Source organism: Lepisosteus platostomus, chromosome 6 (assembly GCF_059453375.1).
Source record: "Lepisosteus platostomus isolate fLepPlt1 chromosome 6, fLepPlt1.hap1, whole genome shotgun sequence".
NCBI classification, from domain to species: domain Eukaryota; kingdom Metazoa; phylum Chordata; class Actinopteri; order Semionotiformes; family Lepisosteidae; genus Lepisosteus; species Lepisosteus platostomus.
Genome location: NC_142616.1, coordinates 34143872 through 34170590, shown reverse-complemented (window position 1 = coordinate 34170590; position 26719 = coordinate 34143872). Strand labels below are relative to the sequence as shown.

Sequence of the window (26719 nt, the reverse complement as noted above, 5' to 3'; positions counted from 1 at the left end):
GATTTTCTTTAAATTAATGTGAAAAGAAAAAAAACAATTAGCAAACCTTAAAAAAAAGATAATGTTTCTGCAGTTTATTGGAGTCACTGCACTCGTGCACATGCAGAATCTCCTCAGTGTAAATGACTTCAGTGGACAAGCAATCACAGACGTACTCTTCAGAAATCAGTCACACCTGTATAGTTTCCCAGGATCCTTTAATTGACAAACTATATGTTATCAAAAGCTCCCCTGCTACTTGTACATATATCTTAGGTACAGAACTGAAAAATTCTAAGACAAACACATGGTATTATGGTGTTTGCCGCTCACTTCACTGAGAAAAAAATGGCATATTTAGAAACTTTCAGAAACCAGAGCAATAAAATCCAGTGGACACTCAATTATGAGAAATCACTTGTAATCTCAATCACTTGGTAATGTCAGCAAAGCTCTGAGTGGCTTAGAAACAAGAAACAACTGGGGTATTGTTGTCCAGTCATGTGCTTGTTTACAATTGTTCCATTTACAGACTTCTGCAGGGCTAGCTGCTTGCTTATATCTGGGAAAGGTATTAGCAGAATGGGAACAAATATATAAGCTGGTAGTAACTAGTAAATGAGAAATCAATCAACAGCACACTTCTTGCAATGAGGCAAAAATACTGTATTGCTCAGGTAACCAAACACTTCCTGGACTAGCTCAGCAATTTATGATACCACTTGGTGAAAGTACAATATAGATATTCAATGGTCAAGAACAAGTACTCATTTTTAAAGTAACATTTTCCTGTTTAATGTTGCATGTAATCATGTAAACACGTGTACTGTAGTAATAGCGAACATGAAATGTAAGCATCACAACCCTTTCAGTTGCTGGACAGCTTCCGTTCATTTGTGTTTTTTGCTGCTTTGAAACTAATAACATTGGTCCCAAAATAAAAACTTAAATGAGCCATAACTACAGAAGACTGTAACCATCATTTTATGTAAACCAATTAACTAATTGCATTACAACCAATTTTGTAAGATACCGTGAGATTTGATTGAAAATTGCTATGGTTATACTTCAGCTCAGGGAACCATTTGTTTCCAACATACAGTAGCTAAATGTCCCCTGGGATCTCTCACAGCTGAAGATATGGAATTTTCACTCTAAATCAGCCAATGATTTTCAGGGATATCAGCTCAACAGCATTGTATAAATGTGATGGGAAAATGTGCTTGTGTATACAAGGTACATTAATTCTAAATTTATTTTTGTTTTTATTTGTAATGGACAACTGAGTCTTTTAAATTCAGAGCATTACATAATACTTAATTCGATGACATTGTTATTGCATTGTGGTAAAGGTATTCAAATAAAAATATCTTTAGAGAAAAGCAGAAGTGTCTTGACTGAGGAGACTTGAAAGAAACCAAAGCAATGAAAGGCAGATCTGCTCACCTTTTAACAAAGGAACATAAAACCAGAAAGAAATCAATATCTGAGAACATTAAAACAGCTTAACCACATTAAAATTTTTAATTTTTTTCTCTAAACATAGGTGGAGATTTGGTACTACTGTAAGAATGAGTCATCTCCCTCGCAAGCCAAGTGCAAAACTGCCTCTGTCTTCATGAACAGGGCCCTGCCCCTTGCACGTTTAAACAGAGCAATCCTCTGTTATAAGAGCTTTTCTCTGGCCAAGCAAAAATATATACAAATTTCACAATATACAAAAAAATCCCAACCAGTGAGATCAAAATTCCATTTCTGCATACAAAATAATTTACTGCAAAACTGAATGTTTCTTCTGCGCTCAGGCCCTGTTCAACATTGCTCTGAAAAATAAAGAACAAAAAGAGAAAAGGGTTTAGTACTTCTACAAAATGTTCTATTCTCTCATGGTGAATCATTTGAATTTTCTACAAAACAAATAAAGTATTCTTGTTGAGAATAAACTGTGCATTACCATGGAAGAAAACACTGTACGTTAGTGACATGAGTTTGATTTTTTTTCACAAGTAAATTTAGAAACCCATAGAATTTAAACGAACTGTCAGCAACAGGCTCTGAAGATTAAATGAAGGGATGCTGGACCAAGAGGAACTTGGGAGCTTTTAAGTGGTTCTGTGAAACCACGTAAACACTAACAGCCTCTGGGTACTGAAACTGAAAGGTTTAGCAGTGCAAACAAATTTGTTTTCATCCTTTGCAGTTGAATTATAGTTCTGCCAGAAAAAAAAATTAAAAAACAAAACAGGGATGCATTAGCTTTTATGACATGTAATCAAATTAATCTGATGTTTTCTATTGGTGGTAAATATGTAATACACCCCAGATGCTAGGTTTCAAGTAAAGCAGATAAAAGGCGCTCACCCACACCAGGTTTTATAGCAAGGCTGTGTGATTGGTTTTTCTCTGTTTAGTTATACAGTATATCTGAAAAGTATGTAGGGGAGTTTGAATTGTTGCCTAGCAACTTTGCACAGGAAACCTATGAAATCTAAGAATAACGATTCAAAGATCTTCCATCCATATATCAGTTGCAAGACTGTAAAAATTTAACAGCTGAACATATTTTAATTTTATGATTAGAGATGGAGGTCCTCAGAGAAACATCAAAATAACTGCATGTTACAGTATCTACAGTACATACAGTATGTTTAGATAATTTTTACTAAACAGGGTAGCTAAAAGAAAACTGCACTACAGGACAAAGAAAAAATAGGGAACAATCAGTTTCTAAGACTGTTGCATAGTCTAAACGTTAATGTAAATGTTTTCTTCTGCAACTTTTTTTAAAGTTAAAGGTCATTTTAAACAGTCTTAAATGTCAATGTTAATTTTATCCCTAACTGGTAGCATAGTTACATCTTTGTTTCTCTAGTTAAAGGTTATGTTTTTCACTTAAAGTACTGCGAGACAATCATTTTCTTGACGGGGGGCATGAGAAACAAAAGGAACAAAAAATACTGTGGAGTATTTTATATTTGGAGATGCACCTAATATCAAAATTACACACCCGATCCTATTACCATTAATATATGAAATCATGTAAACAAACACGCATGAGATACTTGGTTGCTTCAAGCATATTCTATGCTAATCAAAGCTAACAGGAAGTACAAAATGAATAAATAGCCAATGGTAGGCATTTTCTGCATGGAAAATATAGCCAATTCTGATTTTATTAAAGATTTAAGGTCTCCTACCTGAGGGTTTTCAAGCTATCCTTTTCCCTGTGATTTTCTGGTCCTTCACTCTCAAATGAGGCAATATAGAGAGCTGAAATAAATAAGAAACCCATGGAGTTCAAATACAGCTGAAGTAATAAAAAATGGAAAGCAAGAATTTAAATACTCATTAAATCACAAAAAGAAAACTACGGCAAATTCTGCTCAAGACTGTATAAAAAGAATTGTTTTCATTTGAATTACACCAATATGTACTGTATACTAATTTCCAATCACTGACAACTACTAAAAAAAAACAGTACTTCAACAGTGTAGGACAACAAATTATGCAAGTGTACGAAGTTCAGAGTATATCTCAAATACTTGGTACTAATTCAAGACCTGCGACTGAGCAAGGAAAAACAATGTTTGATTATTACCTGGTAAAATATTGATTCATTTCACAACATTTGTCCTAACCAAAAGGTTTGACTGAAGGACAATTTTTGAGCAGTAATCCCTTACAGAACAACTAAAAAAATGCTAAGAAACTAAAAATCTGCTTATATATTATTTTTAGGATAACCTACGGAATAATTTTCTATCCTTCTAGAGTCATTTTATGTGCTTTTTAAATTATATTTAGCACAAATGAGTCTATGGCACAGAGAAAAAGTCACCGTTTCTGCATTATAATTGATAATAACTGTTTAAAAAACATTTAAGGCTCTACAGCATAAAGTGTTATGGGCAGTTTTAATGGTTTACATAAAACTCTAAGTTGTTTAAACCAATGTTGCTATTTTTCAACATGCACAGAAAGTATTCATGTCTGTAATGCTGTCTACTAAAACTACCTTAAGGACTCTATAGCAAGGTGACTAGGTCTTGATTTAACAACAAAAAGGTTTTCTCTACCTTCCTCTGTGTAAATGGGTGCAGTAAGAAGATAGTTCTGTATTCTCTTGCTGATCTCAAATGGGCACTCCACAGCCCTCCATATCATGAAGTCACTGATTTGTCGTGAGATCTCCCAATATTTCTGTGGAGCAAAAAGACCAGGGGGGACAATTAGGAAAAAAGCCTAAATTATAAAGCCTCCGATGAATGAGTTTTGAGGACTGTTGTGCCTTTAGTCCCCTGTCTGTAACTCTTACACACTGGTTTCAGCAGCAAGGCAAGTACAGAAAATTACAGACCATTCTGAAATGTTTTAAGAATGTAAAGGACAACATCCTCAGCACATGTGTATATGGAGACAGGGCAAGTATATCTGAGACAGAATGAGTGAGAGTTGTTTCGGCTCTATTGGAGTTTAAAAAAAGAATGAACTCTGAAGCTTGTCAGATTTTTGACACAAAAAAAAAGACATCACTGTTCATAAACTGTTATTTCCCAGAACGTACTTTAGGAACTGTATACATATTTTTCTTAATTATACACAAAACCATAGCATCAAAAATAGTGGCTGAAAATGCTCAAAGTAAAGTTTCTGGAAAAGGAATTGAAATATCTTGTCTTTTATTAATTTTACAGAAGTTGGCTAATTTCTTCATGCTTTTCAAATGGGTTCCAAATGATTTCTAGCAAACAATAATGTAATTTCTGTTGAATTCCCATCATTCAGCATTCACCTTGAAGTTAATATGTCCATTGGGCAATGTGTCAGAGTGCATCTTATTCAGGAAGTAGATGTCTTTGACAAACAGGCTGTAGACTGGAATTACAATCTTCTCACAGTTAGTGTGAGCTGTCCTGGAGCGCTGTGCTGCCCCCTGTAGGGCTGTACGGTAATTACAAAAATTGCTGGAAGGATCCATGTAGTGCTGCAAGAAAATAAGTAGAGTTAAAAGTTGTCAGCCTTAAAAATGTCCAGGCAACATTTCTGAAAAAAAAATGACATTTGCCAAGCTCCAAAGTTACAATCTATTTAAAAGCCATTTAATGACCCAACACTTTTTTTTCTGACAATCACTGATGAAATGGGTAGTTCCATTTAATATCTGGAAACCGTTGTACCCCTTTATATAACATTCATTGTATAGTCTTGTATAACACAGCAGCAAATATTATAGTGAACAAATTTTACCTCCAAAATGTCAAACTTGGCTGTTTTCACTTTGGACCATGTTTTCTTTAAGCGTGCAACTGGACTAAGGTTCATCCCAGCTGAAAAACAGAAAGACACATTTATGACTGATGTAAAAAAAACTGTTTGAAAAATAAAGTACATTTTTCGGCATACACAAAATAGACTTTCCTTTGATATACAAATTTTTTCATCCCTTTTTTTCCCCCAAATTAAAACCCCGTTCTCACATTCACTCTACAGCTAAATCCCACACACAAGTAAGAGGAGACAGAATATTAAAGCTATGAGTTCAAAGTCTCACTGTCACTTTTCTCACAGCGAGCTTGTGCAATGACTACTAAATTCAGTGTTCTGAGTTCCACTGAAATAATATCTAAAGTGCCCCTTTAGTTTGCCTCATTTCACAAACACGAATGTATAACACATTTTGCAGACATATGGCTGAGTCAAATTAAGTTTAACTTAGTAAGTAACACTCTCTTTTTCACTTGGCACCTCTTTTGTGCTCTTCATTGCTTCAGGGTTTGGTTAGGGTTAGTAGTCACATTTGACATGTCAGACTGGACAAAACTATTCGAAATTTAAAGGTTTACTTACAGATGATAGCCATAAGGGAGTTAAAGTTGCCAATGTTAAAGCACTCTCTTGCCACATCAATGAAAAATTCCACAATTCGAGTCCTCTGCTTCTTTTTAACAACCTGTGGGACAAGGATATTGTTATAAGGTCAAAGGTTAAAACAATCCAAAAGTAATGGCATGTGAAATGGCCACTCTCTTTTAAGATATGTAAAACCTTGCAAAAACAAACTACAGATAATCATGTAAAACATACTGTAGTAGAGAACAAATTTCATACTTTACATGCAAGACAAAGTAGAGTTTAAGTGGCCGCTGAAAAACTTTACCTAGATTCTGCATCTACAGTATAAGCAAACATCTTGAAAGCTAAGCTATATCTTGTTCCAGGCAGAGAAATTGAAAGCACAAGATGTTCCTGTAGCCCACTCTTCTGGGCTCCAGTGAGCTATTATATAAGAATCTCACTAAAACAGCCTCCCTCTTCACAGCCTTGCAAATATAACAGCTGTTTCCTGACGAATGGTTTGTAATGCATACAGCTCCTGTAGTCTGATAAATGGGTGTTAAATAAAAACTTCACACCAAATGATTTGCACAAGAGCGTGCACAAAAGGTATTTTAAAATCTAAAAATATTTAGATTTCATTTTCTAACAGGCTAAAGGAATAGTTATGAAGGGAAGAGTGGCTAAACTTGTATCCAAATCACAGATAGCTGTATGAATAAATTACTTCAAGTGTACTGGCATTCTCTTTTACTCACCCGACAAATTTCTGTAGCCACAAGTGTGCTCAGCTGATTAAACCAGTTTTCATAAGCTTCCACATTCTGGGTCTTCTTGCTATCACAGCACTGAAAACCAGAAGAAAAGGAGTTTTGAGTTTCTAGCAATCATTTGTAGTATTTACTTCTGCAGTGCAAATAAAAAATACTTTATTAAATAATTTGTTAAATCAAATGCATTGTATATTCTGAAGAGATTGTGGTAGGAGAAATATAGTTTTTAAATAAAGATTTTAGCATATTTAGCAAACAAACCATTTGAAAAGGGAACTTGAGGTAACCTTGAGGTTTAGCATTATTTTGTATTTCACCTACAGCTTGGAACCACAAAGAATACAAATGTATTATATAATGGTGATTAAGCTATGGTTTAGAATAAAAAAGATCTTTCTACAAAAAGAAGTTACTACCCTATCTCAATTATTTTAATTACATTTTTTATTTCAAATGTTTCTGCCACTGGCATGCATTAATTGATTAGATTAATAGATTTGGAAGATGGAAAAGGACTGGATTTTCAAAACTACACACTGCCTCACAGAGCAAGTTCGAATTTCACCTTTCCCTGCAGAATCCTGGTCACTTACTTAATGAAATCCATTTATCAAGGCAAGCAATTTCAAGAGAAAGTCATAAAGGTTCAATTTATCCATAAAACTGCAATGGAACTGTGGTTTACCTTGTGATTTGGTATGTTTCCTGTTTGAATGCACAGATGTATTACATCCTCAGGTTGAATATTCCGTATTTTTTCCTATGAGAAAATTATAGTTAGCATTTGCTAGTACATTCAACATATTTGAGTGCACTAGAGAAGAAAGAAATGTCCTGCTTCTTAGCTCATTAAAGACTGATTTGCTCTATTGATTTTCTTTTGTCTGGACAAAACGTTGTTCAAAGCATTAATCAATAAAGCCTTATTAAAACTATTATATTACAATAAAAACTATATTAAAAAGACCACTTTTCCTGTTATGCAAAGCATTTATCTTTATACACATATTAAACAGCAGTATACTGTAATTTGTTAAAGGAGACAAATTCTAGATTATGTTGTCTTTAAATTAAGATTAAGTTACAAATCAGCTGTCTGGAGATAGCTATAAGACTAATTAAGGATACAACCTCATCATACAAAGAATGTATATTGAATGGCAGTGAAAGTTCTTAAAAACAATGTTTAAAAAGACGGTCTTTTGTTGTTTTAAAAGTGCACACGGTAGCTAACGGTGGTCAGATAACAGCTGTACTTTTATTACGCAGTTCTAAGCAAGGGTGGGGTACTATTCCTTGTACTTTGGAAACATCAGGTCATCCAGATCTCATCAGTTAGGGTGGGAATTAAACTTTTGTGCTGGGAGTGAAACTGCAGGCATCTTCCTACAGCCCGAGAGCACTGCCACAGGAAAAGGATAAGGCGTTTCTCACGCCATCACTCACCAGCTCAATGTGAGTGAGCTGCTGGGCGAAGACCAGGGCGTCGCTGCACACACTGAGGATGTCCTTGTGGGTCGACTGGGACTTGACCTTTAGAAGCGTGCCCTTCTCAGAGAGGCCTGGAGTGATCTTGCCCCGCACTTCCTTGTGTTGGTCACGGGTGGACAGGGCCTCATCCAGACTCTCCATCATGTGATTCAAGCTCTTCTTAATGGTGGAATTCCCCTGGAAAAAAAAAACAGAACACACCACATGTGCAGGGTTATTCTATACAGTAGGTTAATAACTACAGAAGACCACATATCAGGTGTCACATTTTCAAGTCCAGACCTGTTAAGTGCTGAAATATAGCTAAACGGGACTCAAAGTGAAAATTTCAAACCTCAGCTTGAAGCTATGCAAAGAAGCTGATCATAGAATGCTGTTGTGCATTTTTAATTACATTTCTCCTTGATAAAAGTGCATTTTTGACAGTTTTGTAATTTCACAGCACACACAATGTCTTTAAAGTATGCCCATAGAGCTCCTGTTTGACATGTCCCTTCAGTGTTTCCCATCAGTCATTCTCCTTTAACAAGTTAAGAATCAAAATAAAAGGCAGACTTCTAGTACATCATATAGTGCTGCAGGTAAGCTTTCAAAAATACTACAATACTTGAATAAACAATTGCAAATTTATATTTTTTGATGAAAAAATACCTTGGTCATATGAAAAGGTTTGCACACCCTTCCATTTTCAGTGCCCTTCACATTAAAGGTATAAGTCATTAGGAAATATAGTAACTTAAAAATTCTTAGTTTTACCATTTGCACTTACAATAATAACTTTCAAACAAAATGTTTTATATATTTAGTATGTTATACATACTTAATATATAAATATTTGGCTATATATTTTTGCAACTGCAGACAATTTAAAGAATGAAAGAAGGCAGGTGACTAAAAGAAATCAGAAAACATTTCCCACATAATATACTCTTCTTGGCATACTCCAAACTGTTAAAGTGGAAAAGAAAATGTACAAATGTCCAGTTGGAAGTACAAGCAAAAACAGATGATAACATCTCACTTTGAAAGAAAAGGAGGTTCTGAATACACTGGCCTCAGGCCTTATTGGTACTTAGGGTATGAAGAACGAGTGTCAATAATTATTGTTTATTATCTTGACTACAAATAATTAGTGCAATTATTTGAACTGCTGTATGGAACCGTGAGCCCAAAATGTAAAAAAAAAAATGCTGATCTTGCGTTCTTACTATCGATTACATAACACTGGCTACATGCAGTATGCAATAGTCAGTGATTGCGTGTAGCTCACTTCCCTAAATGGTTAACTGTTGCCATAAACAAAAATCAGCTTGTTGTAGTGATAGCAGTACACGCTACCTTGAACTAAACACTGCAAACAAGTTTAATTCTGCATTTAATACTGTGAACTCTAACCACGTTAAAATATGAAGAGGTGGAAGCACCCTGATTGTCTTCCAGGACTTCAGAATTTTGCTACACAATATGCCCACTGTTACCAAGAATTATCACTTGAATGCCAGGCACGTAAAGGAGAGTATAGCTCACATTGTTCTACGACAGTACAATTCTTCCTTACCTCATCACAGTGGCAGATCTTCCACACAATATCTTTCAGTTCTTTCCTAGCCACTCTGTCCTCAAAGTCACACGGAAAGGTTTCAGTCCATTCTCGGAGGAGCTGGACAATTTTGGCTGAAAATAGTTTCAACTTCACCTGAAAAAAAAACAAGCCAGGTTTAGTGCTCTGTTTCAGCTTTCAGTTTCAGAGTTAAAAACTTAACTCTGCTTGGAGGCTTGCTTGGTGGTTCATTTAAAAACTCTTCATTACTAAATTTTGTACTTAATTGGCATAAAAAGAGCTGTGTGTTCAGAAAACAGCCATTCACCTATGGGCAGAAGGTGATTAATCGAGCAGCAGGCTGGATTAATGAAACCTTCCATGATATCAATATGGTATTACTTTTTAATTTACACACCTCACTCACATGGGTTACACACAGGTCCCAAAACATACAGTAAGTCTTCAAAAGCAGCAAATCAGTAAGCTTGCTATGTCTTTCAAGTTGAAATCGTCCACCAATTGAAAGCTAAGAACAATGTCTTACTGGGCTAAATAAGGCTTCTTTATTCCAATCCACCCCTTCTCTACAGATCTCAAATTGTTCATGACTTAAAGAAGTACAATACCTGCTGGACCACAACTTTTGAGCTATGATTATGGGGACCCTGATCTAACAATTAACAAACTGTTTTATAAATTGTGTTAAAAAAACAAAGGGATTATTTTGCTAGTGGGTGCAAGACGGTGCCAAGACACTATGCATTTCACTGGAGTAAAGAATGGATGTTTAGTATCCTAGCAACACAACGAGAGAGCAGTGCCACACTTGTGAGAAATTATGGTTACACGCAACAAAACAGATCACGAAAAGTACAGTCAGAGCTTTACAAAAATCAGCTTGTTGTAGTGATAGCTGATCTCTCACTACACTGTCACTGATAAATCACAGGTGTGATTACAGGTATCATGTTTTAGTATAATAGCTACATGAACTTCAGACCTCCTGAAACCCCTAGAACACTGAATACCTCAGGAATGATGTAATCTACATTCACAAAATAGTTTTAGTTCTGTTTAATTATACACCAAGGCTATTCTGACAGCCAAGACCATCTGTTGAACGAGAGCATTTTAAGAAACGTCTGCATTTGTACCTTCTACATATCCTGCGGAAGTCTAAACACTAAGTGTTAAAACATCGACACATACATCAAACACCTCCTGCCTGTACTTTCATCAAAATACCAAGAAATATCTCTGGTGGAATGCGCCTGGTTAATTTTTGTGCAGCAGACTATGTGGTTACTAAGCAGCAAAACGGTTCGAATACATGTTTGTGCTTTAGCACATTTTGCAAAGCAATGACATTAATGCAACACAGAATAACTTCAATAATATTGATTTTCCAGAATTAAAATAGACTTAGTTATGACACTTCTCAGGTGTTTTTAATCTGTGATTGCTCAAATGTTTCTTCCCTGACAGTTAATATTATTGTAAAACAGTGCTTCAAAGAAATGCTACATAACTTGGAAATACTGTACCACTTAAAAGCTACAGCTTTTTCTAACGTGTTGTATTATATCTATGACATTACAGGAAAACCTATTGTTATATTTAATGTTTTTAAAATTCTTAAACTAGATACATTGTTTTACACAACTAAAATAACTACTTTTCATAGGTTATTGAGAGCTCATGCATTCCACTGCTGATGTGCCTTGTTATTTATTATTTGCTGTGTATAAAATGTGGACTGTTTTGGCAAGGTTCCTAGAATAGCCAGGGAAAAAAGTGCATTTAAAATGTAAAGTATGCATGGTTATGCAATGGAGCCCTCAGACATGACAAACATGGCTACAATATTGTCAAAACAGCATATGTTTTTCATTTGGGTTTCAGAAATGGCTTCTGCTGAGGTGTCTGACGTCAGCAAGAAGTGCAGCTTAGCTCAAGGAGTGACCTCACCCCGTGCTACTCGGCCAGTTCATATTGGCTCCTCTGCTTATGAGCTCCGTTTGTCAGAATTATACAGTATGCGGCATAAAATCTCTCATCATATGTTTAACTGCTGGCAACTGGTCAGGAAAACAGTTGCAAATTTTCAAGGGAAAAGGCAGAGCTGTTGCAGGAGAAGATGCAAAGCAGGTTTCTCTATGTTTGGGAATTTGAATATCCACATACCAAAAAAAATGTCTGGCAGATTAACAAGGAAATAACAGATCATTACCAAAGCAGTATTGCTTCTGGGACTACATTTCAATTAAAAACAACAGGTTAGCTTTAGAAGCATAGCAGTGCTAACAAATGCTAACAAATGCTTTGTAAGCTAGACATATAGTTATATTCTCCACAAGCAATTTTTTTTAACCCAAGTACTTCTCTGACATGTCAAAATGACCGTTTTAGCACTAATATTAGTAACAAGCCATTGATAACCATGGTATTCACAAACATGAGAATAATGTAATTTAATGCAAACACAATAACTGTAAAATCTTTAATGACTAGAAAAAGAATGAGTCATGGAGATAAAAACAACATGCCCTGAAAACATGTTTCTTAATTATTGAAAAACAAGTTTCCTTCAGGCTGCTTTTTTATCTACTGAACAGATACGACCAACACTTGTTGCACAAACTGCAGAGACACGCTGGGCCTCACCTTGTCCATCTCAGGGCCCATTTCCAGCTGCTGCTTCTGTTTCAGGCAGATTTGACCCACTCTGGCCAGAAGCTCTGATGGATGAATGAAGATCCTGGTGGTCAGCAGGAATGTAAAGATATATGTCCGCTGGAGAGAGAAAAGACGTTTTTTAAGCCTTCCACCATGAAGCAAGGAGTCTACTGAACATAGAGCCCTGCAGCACTGAGAAGGCAGTCTTAATTGGGTCTGAGAAGGATCAATCCTGTGGAGTCTAAAATCCTTTATTATTTTACTGTGATGAGGCACAGTAAATGACTGGATAAAATGAAGAGATCTGGGTCATCATGTCATAAAAACATGTATAAAGAAGGCAGAGAGGGCTGTACAACACCATTATAATATAAGTGGACATTAGAAAGGCTGCAAATGACACGAGGCCTTGCAGCTCATTTACAGTAGCTGTGTTCTGTTAAAAGCTTACTGACCCAAAGATCTCATTCAGCCGTTTCTTGAAATACACCATGGTACCAGCTTCAACGGCATAGCTGGGTAGCGTCTTCCAGACTCCCACAACTCATTGCAAACAAGTCTTCTGTTCTCACTTTCAAATGCATTTCCTCACATCATGTACAGTACATTCATTGTAAATACAGTATATCATTACCAAGGGCTGACTCTAAAAATCAGAATGTCAAAATGTTAAGATGAACTAAACAAATCCTACACACTGCAACCTTCAAATGAATTTGTACTGCTTCAAAAGAATGACGGGGCCTAATTTGTTGGGTTTTTTTTTTTCAAATAATCTCTCCGAAGCATCTGCCAAAACCTGTTTAGGTGTGACGTTTGACGTTTTCAAAGTCATATTTAACATAACAGACAAAGATATAATTCAGCTAAAGAACATATCAAATTCTGATGATTCAGTAGAGGTCTCACATTGCACACATTAAAGCACAGTGGTGTTTGAGCTTTAACGGTAACTATACAGGAAAACTGTCTGTCTAGTAAGCAAAAATGCAATTACTGATGTTTTTGTTAGTTGGTTGAGTGGTTTGCTGTGACACTAAGACTAAGTGCTAACAATAAATAGAAGGTATATTAAGTATAAATACAACTGTCTGCAACAAAATCAATACATCAGTTTTCACCCCAGGTTCATTGACAAATAGGTGACTAAAGAAGGTGGAGAAGAGAACAAAATTCTTATTTTGCATAAACATTATACTTTAGTCACATTCTTTCACAAAAAAAGTCAGGAGTGGTATAAGGAAAAAAACTGGGTACAGTAATAGGTAGTAATTTACCATGGATAACACATTGCTGCCCCTCCACCCTAAAACAAAGACGAGTTACTGTACTTAACTCTTCCATCTGCAGTCCCATAAATTGAGCATGAATACAGCACACAGTAAGTCAACAAAAATGCTTAATGACACTAAACAGAAAAACAGATTAAACATTGTTTTCCCAGGAATATACCCAATGATCTAGATTGAAAACCATTAGGCTGCTGTAATCTAGCTGAAAGAGGAACAGCAAGCCATTCAAAATCTTTCCACCAAGAATTTAACACATTCAGATAAGGGAAGATGATTACTTGTACCCACACGAGCTACAGACCCGTAACACTGCTGAAAAACTGACAGCAGTTTCAATCTTTAAGTCAGGGGCAGACGGCTACAGACCTCTGATGTCACCTTCATTGACACCAACATGATAAAGACAGAGGGATAAACACTTACATCAGGGTAATAGTCCAAGGTTGGCACCAGTCGCTCAATTAGAGCCTCCAGGGACCCAGAAACCAGAGACCCATCTTGGAAAATAAGATCAACAGACCTCTCCCTCATATCAGCTGGCACTTGTCCACTGCACTCTGAACCAAGCATACTTGGAAAGAGTGCTGTCTGGGGCATCGTCTCCTGTGGAACATAAAGGAAAAATAAAAAGCCATTAAGGATACGAATAATAAACTTAAAACTTCCAAGAGCCAAAGACCGGCCATTACTAATAAACCAGAAAACAGTTTATTTTAGTCTTCTTATTTTAATCATTATTTTTAATTTGATTTTAAAATTGTTTTCATCTTCAGTTTTCATTCAAAGCTATTAGGCTTACCTAATACTATTTACTATTTAACACTGTTTTATGTCATTATGTAGATACAAAGGTAAAAACCCATCATGAAGAACTACTGGTGTGAGGATTAGTCTGCATTAAAAACATAAACCCACTACTTAACCATATACAATATGATGTGTTCTTCAGAGAATTCAGCATGTATTTTAAGTGTCTCCCCTTTATATCAAAATACAAAATCAACTATGAAATGTCCCCACAGGTTAGGAATTTCCAGGTATCATTGACAAAAACAGTGCACCAACAAGCTAACAATATTTACACTTATGATTTTGTTCTTTATATGAAATTCCAATGTCAGTTCAAAAGACACGTCTGCAGCATTTAATTAAATCACATGATCGGGAACGTTATTACGAAACTGATATCACCACAGCTTTGCAGAAGTAACTAACATTTATTTTTCCCATACACAGGTTGAAACCCATTTGAATCTCCAGTATATGCCAATGGAAATCCCCCCAAAATACAAAATGCCAACTTTTCTCCCAGCCACAAAGACATTTGAGTATTACATGATACTTCTGTAATTTTAATTCCTTTTTTTCCTGGTTGTTTCTGTTCAAATAGAGTTTGTACACCTACACACACTCCAGAGAACTCAGCTTGAAGCGAGAGCCATGAATGTGTTTCACAAAAAATGTATTTTTTTTTCACATTAGTGAAGTCCTACTGATAAAGAAACACATTTAGCACAGATAAGTGAATTAAAGGAAAGCCATTTTGTCATGCTGCAGATCATAGGAATTATTTTTCTGTGTCAGGTGACTGAACCCATTCCTGAAGCCATTTCAGAGTTTCCAGCTACACCAGTCAGAACACACTAAAACCAAAACACACGGCTCACATTTCAAGCACTAGTTTTCATTAATTCACGCCTCTGAACAGGAAGTATGTTCTGATGAGTGATAGTGAAAACACGTTGACATACTTAACCTATTAACTTGCCTCCATGTTTCTACTGTAGATACTGTATCAATATGGTGAAGAAAAACACACTTGTTGCAAACATTAGTTGTACAGTTAATTGTAGACCAAACATTACACTGACTTTATTTATTTCACATTGTTCATATTTTGAATATAATCATAGTCTGTTTAATTACAGTTCTAGACTACTACCTTCACCAAAGATGTGTTCGTTCTCTTACAGGCAAGTCAATAGTCAAAATTTTATATTTAAAAATAGTAATGGAACAGAGTTTTATGAATAAATTCCATTTTCTAATTTGTACAATGAGTGAGGCACAGTGGTTGGTGAACCAAAAGGTTTGTCAAATTCTATTGCGACACCTCTTGCTTGAGAACAAACAAGCTCGCCCCAGTCTAAAATCGCAAAGTACAGGCAAACTAAACTGAACTCTGAAATGACCAGTTAACATTCTGAAAACACTTGGAACAAAATGTTTCAGAACAGTTACGTGCATTTCAGACATTTTGCAAGTTTTTTGGCACTGACAAAATGTACAGTTTTTATCTCCCTACAGCTGTGAGCGCTTAGTACTTAATTTTGGCATTCGGTCAGTATTGCCTTTGCAGTTCACTAACCTTCTGTACCACTGGCAAAATGACATCCCACGCCCTTTCCCAAATTGCAGACATTCCACCACATTCATTTTAGCTACAGTGTGTTCCATATGAGAGAAAATATGAATGTCCTTGTTCAAAACAGGCTGCGAGTATTTACTCAGATTATGTACTCCACATTGAGTGGAAAGAAAAGGTTTGCATAATGTAAATGTAGTTCAGGGGAAACATTCGCACACCCTTTTCAAACAATGAAAATAGATGCATTGTTATGGAACACAAATATCAAATACTGTACCTTATATATCACCAATGACCTTGGTTTAGAAATATTAAATTCCAGTTGGAAGTTATGAAAGTGCCCCATGATCATTGATGTTGCTAGTGCAGGCATAAATAAAAAGAAATGAAAATAGCTAAGCCATCTGAGCCATCTTCATACAAACCTCAGAGTACAGTATGTCTTTTAATGCTCTTAAGTAATTGCAGATAATTAATACCATCTAGCTTTCCCACACATGCAGTCACTCTGACAAGAACCGAGAAAGTAAACACTCGCAGGGCCCCAAAAAGGCCAGCCTCCTTAACCATGGAATGATCTGATGCACTGGTAATGCTTTATGTCCAAGACTTTCCTGGTTTGAGTTTCAAGTAGTGGAATAACATCCTGGCAGTGGGGCCTCTGGGGATGTTCTAAGTTGGCTTTGTTAATGAATCAGGTTAGAGAGAGAGAAGCGGCTTGGAATGATTAGTGTCAACTCGTGTTACTCACTCTTACTGAGAAATCATGCCCAGTGAAGAAAACAGCTACACCCATTTGACCAAAGTCCTCCTAATCTCAACAGATTTGCCAAAGCCATTGGTCATATACTGTATGCACCACAGGAGTAAACATTTCCTGGCCTGCTTATGGCTTTTCAGACACTCCAATATGTTCAATCCTCAGCACTTACTTCTGGAGTGAATTTGTAATTGGGCATTCAGAATGAGAGAAAAACATACAAAGGAAGTGCCCACAAAAATCCTGTTTACTCCAGCATATTTGTTAAACAAATGAAAACCATGTTTGTTAAAACAATAGTTCCAGTCATAGAAAAGGAATGTCTGCAAGTAGTAATAGTCACAACATACATACATATGTATACAGTACTGTACATACAGTATATATCTAGTGACATATGACACTGCATCACATATGAAGCTGTATCATGAGAGAACGTCATTTTATAAAAGAAAACCACAGTTCCAGCTAAGGCCAAATTGGTTAAACAGGCTGCTTTTCATAACTTGCTAGCATCAATTTTTATACCTCCTCGTATTTTAAGAATTGTCACTTTTAAGATTTTCTAGCCTCTATTACCAGATTCCTCATACTAGCATAAGAGAAATAAAGTCAGTTTTCACATGCTCAAAAATGTCCAGTTCAGAGGGTAACCAAATTGCTTAAGTGCTATTTTTTTGGGGGAAAAATAGTACCTCTAAAGAACAAAAACTAAACTTAGAACTATTTTTGTTCTCAATACAATACTACTCCAACTATAACTGTAATCTCACTGGACTGTATTGATTGCCACATTAAGGTGATGCACTGAAATTACATTCCAAAATGGGGAAATGGAACCTTCTGAACATTATACATATAAATGTCCCATCAGTATAATGATTTCAAGCATCATCAAATTCATTTGCCTCCCAAGTCAAAAGCAAAATAGATCACAAAGCAAGCAGTGTAGCTACCGGTACAAAACATCTTTTAGTTTCAGTCTTGCTCTGTTCAAAATGAACCTGAAGCAAGTACAATATATACCATTTGTAAAAGCACTGTTGATAACTGGTGTGACCTGGTGGAACCAACAGAAGAACTAGTCCTATCATCAGTAATGGAACACTTTAATGTTACTGCACCAGCACTGCTTACTTCAGCAGATTCTGCTCTCTGGGTGGAAGGAAGTCCCCAGTTGGATATTTCAGACAGATGGACTTTCCAAACATGTCTACTACATAACTACTGTTACTACTGTACCTACTTAGTCATTTAAGAAACCATGGCACTGTTTTTAAGAGTATAGGGATGTTAGCCCCAGAATCCTAGCTAAATTCAACTTCATTTTTGCACACTCTGGCTTCCATAAATCTGCACTTTAACTGAGCTGGTGAAATAGCTTCTGACCTCTCCACCTTTGATGTAACTCCTGTGTAGTGCTGGCTATGCCACCCAGGTGGGTGCTGTAATTCAGAGGTGAATGAAGTGATTCCCGTATTATCTGCAAAGCACTTTAGGATCCTTTGGGATGAGAAGCTCTAAACAAACACCAGCAATTAAATGAAATGGATAGAGAAAAGATATGGGCTATGTTATCCTAAAAGAATTCTCTGAGATGTGAAGATAATTCCATTATGAATTTGTTTTTCATTTCATTCATGTTTGCCATTTTATCTTTCCACTTGTTTTTTCATGACAAAGTAACCCCCCCCCCCCCAACTTAAAAAAATCAGTAACTTCTACAGTATGTTGTCTTTGTCAGTAATGTCAGATCTAATTTTATATATTTTCACTCTGTTAAAATCATGTTAGGAATACTATTAAACTGTCCATGTGAACCGTGGATCAAATAACCTATTTAAGTGAAATGCATTTAGCCGTTGGACTACATTTGACAACGAAGACCTCAGAAAACATAGAAAAGTATCAGGTAAGCACAAGTGACGATGCGGAGCAATAATAAGAAATCAGACATTGTACTTGGTTTAGTGTTTTTGCACTGGATTTTGGTTAAGATTAATTATAAGTGCAGACAAACAACGCTAAAGTCACAACAATATTTCCAGACTTTCAGAGAACAATCACTGACTCATTCACTATCGCTACCGTCATTGTTATTGTTCTGCACATATGTATCCTGTTCGGAATGTTGTTTTCATAACCTATGCAAGCTTAATTACAGGATCAGGTAGGAGATACTTAGCTTTTAAAAATGTTTATAACCATCTATGAAGAAGTTAATTTTGAAGCTTATGATAACCACTGAATGAGACATTGTAATAAAAAAAAACTAAAGGTAATGCCAAAAGCTTCCGTAGTGCAGCGCATTTCGACCAGAGACTGAAAATAGGATTCACATTTCTAAACAAAGAAAAAAAGGTAAAATCTCAAGCAACAGAAATGAATCTGGCACTTAATATGAAATTATACTTCTGCGAAAACCCTATTTTAATTTAATAAAATCCTTCAATCTTCATTTGTAGGTTTACGGTCTTACGCTTTTAATTTATGTACTTGTAATTCCACAATGATGAGAACTGTAGCTCGCACTTAGCTAAAGAGAAAGCACACAACTGAAACTTACCCTCATTTTCTTTCCGTGCACAAAATAAAATCTTACTGCGAAGCTTTAATCCTAATAATCTGCTTAACTAAAAATAAAGACGCGATCCTCCACGCTTGTAGTTCAGGCTGCTTCCCGCTAACAAGTAAAAAGCAAGCAAAAGTTTTAAAGAAGCTAAGTCCAGCCCACCAGTATTGAATTTCTGTATGGCTACATTCCCCAAGCGTGCACTGAATGGAACCGCCCCTACGCCTTGGCTGTCATAAGACAATATTCCCCTTTCTGTAAAACAGGAGGATGAAAATAATTTGGTTCCTTTTCTTAAAATTATTCAATTTTTAAGAAACAGCGAAAAACTGCTGAAGTTAGCAGTAAGCAACTTTGGAAAATAAATGGAAATCAATCACTGTTAAAAAAAATGAACCGGTTTACTTTCATATCAGAAACTTCCGATTTCTAATGTTTAGTCTGGCTTCCTATTGGAGGGACAAACTTTTTAAAATGCAACGTTCATTTCACGAATTAATTCATCTATCTTATTCTAAACAAAAACAAAACTGTGTAAAATCTAAAACTAGAGTAAACGGGCTATAAAATGAGTTATTATCTTCTGGTAGCCAAATTCTCACGACCTTCTTGAAGAACATAAACACATACAGTATTTACTATAATAGATCCATTTAAAGTTTAAAATATCACGGTAAAGTAAATTTGTTTGTTAAATAGACTTGCAAAAAGGCCAGGAATTAAAAAAAAAACATTACAATGAATTTGAGTCGTTGCAAAACTAAAGTTCTGCTGTTCGTTGACTTTTAACTTTATATTTTTTATAAATGTATAAATTATACATTTTATTAAGTGAGAATAAAAGTCTGACACTTCGATGATTTGCAAATACTTTGCATACTGTGGAGATTAAACTGACCTCTCCTGGCTGCATGACTCAATTACAGATAAGGTAAAAAAAATGTCTATGCATAAACATAAATAGATATTCTAAGTACAGTACTATATATATCTTACTGATAAAGTTTATATCCTTTACTAGTAGGATATATGCATGTCGAAGACGTCACAGGCTCAGAATACTGGCATAACGTGAGGTGGTTAGTGTGGCATTGGTCCATGATAGCACCATGGATGAGAACGGCTAGTTCAGAACTAGCCTATTACAAACCTGTTGTGTAATCAGAGTTACGTTTTGTTATTAATACAATATATATATACGGTTTTATTAATATATATATATAGTATATAACTAGGTTTAGATATTTAATTTTATAAGCAGAAATAAATGTATCTAGTTTCCAAATATGGAGAGCTGCAGAGAATTTGTTATTATTGTTCTTACACAGTAGATGTTGTTTCTAACAATTTTACTGTTGTAGTAAACAGGAGTGCAGCTCTTGTCACCCTAAAAAAGTGAGCTTCTAACGTGCTAAATGTATTTCAAACCCAGAGACATACTAGATGATGGTGAGAAGCAGGAGAGGAGATAACTGTTGCCAGATTGCTTTCAAGTAAAGTTCAGAACAAGGTGCGTTTGTAAAGTGACAAGATACAAATTTCTATTCGGACCCAATGGCAAGTTGCTGCCACATTCACAGTGAAACAACTTCTCTGTTCTTTGTTTTTTTTCCTCACTGGTTTTCTTCCCAGCTTCCATGACCAAGTTCGTATCCCCGCTTGCTGGAGTAAAACCACACAAACCAACCGAAAGACACAACAAGAGGGCACTATCCTGACCAAACTGACAACATGTAAATTAATACTATCTCTGCATTTGACTGCCTCACTAAAATATTTATACTTAAAAGGGGCCTCAATTTCAAGGTACTTGCGTGATTAACATGCAACCGTTGACTACGGAAGGCGCGACACTTCAGCTTTCGATAGGTAAAAATGGAACAGGACTATTTCTGGATATATTATTTTTGCTGCGATTTAAGAGTATTACTTTCATGGAAAAACTTTCAGACCTGAAAGTGGTAACAAGTTTCCTTTTTTTTTCAAACATATATTACAAACGCACAAATGAAAATGATCAAAGCCATGCAATGTTCATGAAGTGATGGGGAACGGTTTCATTATTCCTGAATAATTTAAAGTTTCTAAATGTAATTCTTTTTTTGCACATATAGACGAGTGTGTTGAGATTCAAATGCTCGAATATTACTAACACTAATCCTCATGAAAATAATCACATTGTCAAATCAAAAGAAGAATCGCTACAGGTACAAAAAGTCTGAATAATAATTAAAAGATTTTCTTCTTAACACTCAACTGATAATTTAAACAAATATACGTTGCTATTTGTAATCTTCCCTGATTGATAGAACAGTTGCTTTTAATCTCCATGGAAATTGCGTTTCAAAAATCCTTAATCAGGTCACTCGCTTGCATTATTTTACCTTCATTTATCAAAACACCGGTACTGAAGTCCGAATATGGGCTTTCTTGTGAAGTGCCTGAAGTTGAGAGAGCTGGGTCTTACCTTATCTTCACTACGGTCCTAAGAAAACCATTAAGAACAGCTCTTTCGAGAAGTACACCCGAATTAGCAATCATTTTAATGGCCCCATGATGATCCGTGGGATTTTAGAGGAGTTGAGGTGCTGCTTGCTATCACTACAGCCGGACCCCACTCAGGGAGACTGTGCACGATTTTTTTCATTCATTCCCTTTCTCTTGTTCGCTGTTATCAAGGCCCCAGTAATCTTCTCTAATAGGATCCCTACCTTCTCTAATCCCTTTCTACCAGAAATCCCCGTTAAAGATATTTCTTGCCATCACCCCCCCAAAGCGTCGTTATCTCACCTTCGGGATTTGCGGAATAAAATCTAAATCCATCGGCGCACTCATTTACTTTCATTTCAATTTTTCGAGGCATCCGTCTGTACTGTTCCTAGTTTAATCTGTCGCTCAGAAGAAAATACGCGCTGCAAACCATTTGGCTATGCTAAAAAGGAGGTGCAAAACATACTGCTCGCTCGAGCTATGTAACATGCATTAATACTTCGCCGTCTTTATTTCAGGTGAAGTATCTACCTAAAAGGTACAGCATTGACACACAACATCAACAATGCTAGCTAACCTACGCCTCCGCACCTCTGCGACTTTAAACGAGCTGTGCGTGGGAAAATAATTCACTCGAAGCCAAGAGTGCCATTTAGCTTGGAAATACTCTGTGCTACTGACTGTATATATACACAATATGTTCCTCACCCTCATTTTAAAGACAGATTCTTATCACTACGCAGATTGGATTGTTTGAAGTTTACGAATGTCCAATTAGAAGAAAAAAACATCCCAGTTTAATACTAAAGTAAAAAAGCAATTTGCAAAACATACGGGAAAGGTATGAATATCGTAAAAAATCACGCGAAGAATGTATAAAATGTTAAAAAGAAAAACAATGAATCATTAAAAAGACAATAACATTGAAAGTGATCATTAAAGAGAATTTTTGGAAAGTGGACTTTTTCTCTGACAAGCGAGACGAAATTCACCCAAATACATTAGCAAACGTTTGAAAAAAGATAAAAAAAACATTCAGAGAATCAAGCATACTTTTACAGCAAGAGACTGATGGATATTTTAACCACGTGATGCCACCTGTACAACACTGAATTTACCACACCGGAAAAACAAGTTATACATGATTTGCTACTAGTAAGCCGAAAGAAAAAGGCCAGGCCATGAAGAACTGTCAACTCTTTTGGTAACAGGTACACAGCACCAGTTGTTATTGTGACGGGGTCACAACCTACCCACTAAAAATAACAGCCCAGCTTTAATGAATCACAAGTCTTTTATTTCAAAACCATGACAAAGTTGAAGAAGCAGACACGCCAGTGGAGAAAAAAGACAATAGTAAATTGTACTGGTTTAATCTTAAGTGAAGTGTAAAATGAAAACGACTTCCCTGTTCAGGAAACAATGAACAGAAATACCTGTTTATTACACTGATCTGTAGCATGGTCTAAATTATAATGTACTTCCTATTTAATACAATACAGGATCAGGATGAGCTGGTGCCTAACCCAGCAGATAGTGGGCACAAGGCAGGACACATTCTGATCAGGATGCCAGTCCATCACAGGGCACACACAAAACGTAAGGAGAACAGCTTACTGATGCCAATTAACCTACAGTATACAGTATGTCATGCACTACCAGGTTGAATGAAAGCCAGGACCTTAGTTAATTGCGCCGCCACCACATCTAATCATTTTTATTCATAACCATGTCCATTATTCTGCAACGCATGAGTTCAATAAAGCAACTATGGTAACTATTAGAACCAGAAACTCTGCTGAAGGCCTGTAATCAGCAGATACTGTTGCATCTGAGGATGTCATATTTGGTCTGACACTCAGACATTGATTGCAGATGAGGAAGTGTGACTTCCCAAATTCCACTGCTGTGGTGCATAGTTTTCTAAATACAGTTGTTTCAATGCACCGGTGTGTCATACATATGCAACACATGGATACATTGTGGTAGAAGTGTGAACTGTGCTCCGATACTGTACATACTGTTACTAATTTTGATCTTTGATTTTGCTGTGATTTCCTCAATGTTATTTTCTAAGGGTCCAAAATATACCCACTTCTTCAATGTGGCACAGGCCTGCTTTTGCATTAAAACCAGACTTCTAAGTTTGTAATGGATACAATCACCAATAATTTTTAAGAGGCTGTCTGTCTCTCATTACAATCAAACCTCTAACCTTCAGTTTCACTATGGCAGAACTCAAAAAGCATCACAGAAATCAGATTCTGTATTTAACCCTATGTTCTGCCTCCCCATCTTCAAAATACATTCTGCTTGTTAAATAAGATGCCAGATTAAAGAGTATTTCCAAATTGCTCCAAATTAACAGGAAATGGCAAGAAGGATGCATTCAGTACGTAAAATACATTAAGGATTTGATTACAGCCTAACAAAACCTAATGCAACTCTCTATTAAAAAAGAATAACATACTCCGTGACTCACTTGTAGTATATAAAACATTACTAGATCTAACAACAGATGTCTATACATAGCCAAGCTAAAATGTAAGGCCACTATACTAAGAAAAAACAGCATCGTTAACAGTACTAGACCTAAAAACCAAAGAAAACATACAGTATCTGAGAAAATAATTAAGCGTGGAAGGGTGGCACAGTCTGTTTGCTCTCACAAATGTGCCTTTTTTGGCAGGTGCAGTATACATTTAATTTTTAATTGCATGAAAACAATAATTTGGTATAGTATAGAACATAGTCTGAGCTGTTGATGTGATGGGGGCACAAACTGTTTCGAAGCAGGGTTGTTCCAGATTCAACAAATCATGGCAACAGTTTGGCATCTGGGGATGCCAGCAGCCATGTCACCCTGCAACTCACAATTGGCAACCCACTGAAGCTCAGTAGGTGTGAGCCTGGTCAGTACCTGGATGGTAGACCTCCTGGGAAAAACTAAGGTTGCTGCTGGAAGAGGTGTTAGTGAGGCCAGCAGGAGGCGCTCACCTTGCAGTCTGTGTGGGTCCTAATGCCCCAGTATAGTGACAGGGACACTACTGTATACTGTAAACAGGCACCATCCTTTGGATTATGAAATACCAATGGTTCAAAACCAGCATCACAGCTAGTGATGGAGCTACCAATTGCCATTACTACTGAACAATGTCCTCCTGCTTCAAAGTTTTTTAACTTCAGTTTTGGGAATACAGATAATTGCTAGGATGACCAGAAACGTTAATAGCTTTTCAGATTGAATTTAAGAATGTATCAATGTTGAATATATTTTTAATCCATATAAAAATGCAGTTTTAGCACCACAATGTAATTTTACTGTTACTTGTTATTACCAACCAAGACATCACAAATTTACCCAAATGGAATATAACAACATACTAAGAGAAAAAAAAAACAGAGGAGGAAACTTTTAATACCAACTTCCTTTTTTTCATTTAGTCAATGTACTGCAACTGAATGACCAAGAATTTGATAAAGTCTTTGTGCCTTTTACTCAAGGTCTACTTTCTATCAGGTATGGCTTTTTTTTTTCAAAAATACCAAGAAAATAAAGTAGAAAATGAAAGAGATAAATTTCTGTCATGTACTACAAACACTAATATCAAAGATTAAAATTACATTCTTAAGATACAATAATACTTTATTGATTTCCTATTATTAAGAACTGACAGCACCTGCCGCAAAGTACATATAAATGAATGAAATAATTTGCAGAGCACTTTCCAGATTTTTTTATTATTTTTTACAGAGGATGGCAGTTGTCAAGAGCCTTGCAAGTGGGAAACGTCAGACTGTCACCTTAATAGCTGAAATCCATTATTTTCCATAATCTATTTTAAAATGTCTTTTAAAATGCTTAAATTACTCACCCCACTCTCTATAGCTCTTTGCCACTGCAGTATGCAATAATCCAAGCCAAGCTGCTGCTAGTGTTTTACAAACTTTAGTTGTTTCTTGTTACATGACAGATGTTTTCAAGCACGTTTATTTATACCATCCTTAAAGAGTACAAACTGTGTCATTGCCTTGTGCAACAGTAACGGAAGGTCTGTCAACCACACATTTCCTGGTTGATATATATCACGTATCAAATTTAATGTTGAAAGTTTTGAAAGTTTCTGTGGGCTGTGGGGTCTGAAAAAATTACTTATAACATGGCTAAAGAAGCATTTTGAGGGCCGATTAAACATTATCCCTTACCCTTATTGTTTATGCAGAAATAAGTATAAAAGTTAGAGAATGTACAGTACCATCACATTAAAAGTACTGAATGGAGAAAGGAAAGAGTTCTCATTACAGCAATATGGAATACCCGACTCACATACAATGTGTGTAATGGAAAGTACACGATCAAAGCAGAGTGGTACAGTATTCTTACAGTTTCCTTTTGAGGGCTGATATTCATGTATTCTGAAACTGAAACTGAACTGAAAAACTGAAACTGATGTGCTTTACTGGAGTAAGGTGAGAGTGGACCTTTATGTATTAACATCCCCCCCCCCCCCCCCCTCAATCTCCCAGGGCAGTAAAAATAAGTATCTGGGTGCTGTAAACAAGTAGACCAGAATTGAAACTGTGACCTAGTCTAAAGAGGACATGTGCTAAACCTAAACCAGAAAATGTTTTTTTTGCCTCTTTCATCCACTGATGTCACTCTGTACCTTCTGGTACAAAGGTTCTACCTGCATATTAATTTTCCCTGGGCCACAGGGCTGTTTGGCAATACTTCATTTTTGGTCTGCATGTAGTGTATGTTTCAAGTAAATACTCACTGAAAGCTTCCTCTTTCATAACTTAAAATAGTATGCTATATTAAATTTATTTTCCCAGGAACTAGTCTAGCATGACATTTGAGATTCTAACCACCAAACAATCTAGGTGGGTCTCATCTTATTTCGTCACTGTTCATGTGTTCTTTGCAACAGCTAGTCATA

The 26719-nt window shown here is 36.1% G+C and overlaps 1 protein-coding gene across 5 annotated transcripts; it reads right to left on the bottom strand.

Moving 5' to 3' along the window:
- Positions 1-47: 47 nt before the first annotated feature.
- LOC148661610 (ras-GEF domain-containing family member 1A-like) lies at positions 48-25806 on the bottom strand. 5 transcript variants are annotated; one of them, XM_088635561.1, is made up of 13 exons: positions 25655-25806; positions 14013-14192; positions 12286-12414; positions 9637-9774; positions 8034-8255; positions 7273-7347; positions 6573-6662; positions 5827-5929; positions 5227-5306; positions 4772-4963; positions 4056-4179; positions 3177-3249; positions 48-1802 (listed from the first exon to the last, which is right to left on the bottom strand). In XM_088635561.1, exons 2-13 carry the CDS (start codon positions 14184-14186, stop codon positions 1781-1783), a joined length of 1422 nt encoding a protein of 473 aa, XP_088491687.1. In that variant the 5' UTR covers positions 14187-14192; positions 25655-25806; the 3' UTR covers positions 48-1780. The 5 variants fall into 5 exon arrangements, with proteins under 5 accessions (XP_088491687.1, XP_088491684.1, XP_088491688.1 ...); XM_088635558.1 differs by lacking the exon at positions 25655-25806 and adding an exon at positions 22080-22322; XM_088635562.1 differs by lacking the exon at positions 25655-25806 and adding an exon at positions 21757-21778.
- Between the last annotated feature and the right edge of the window lie 913 nt (positions 25807-26719).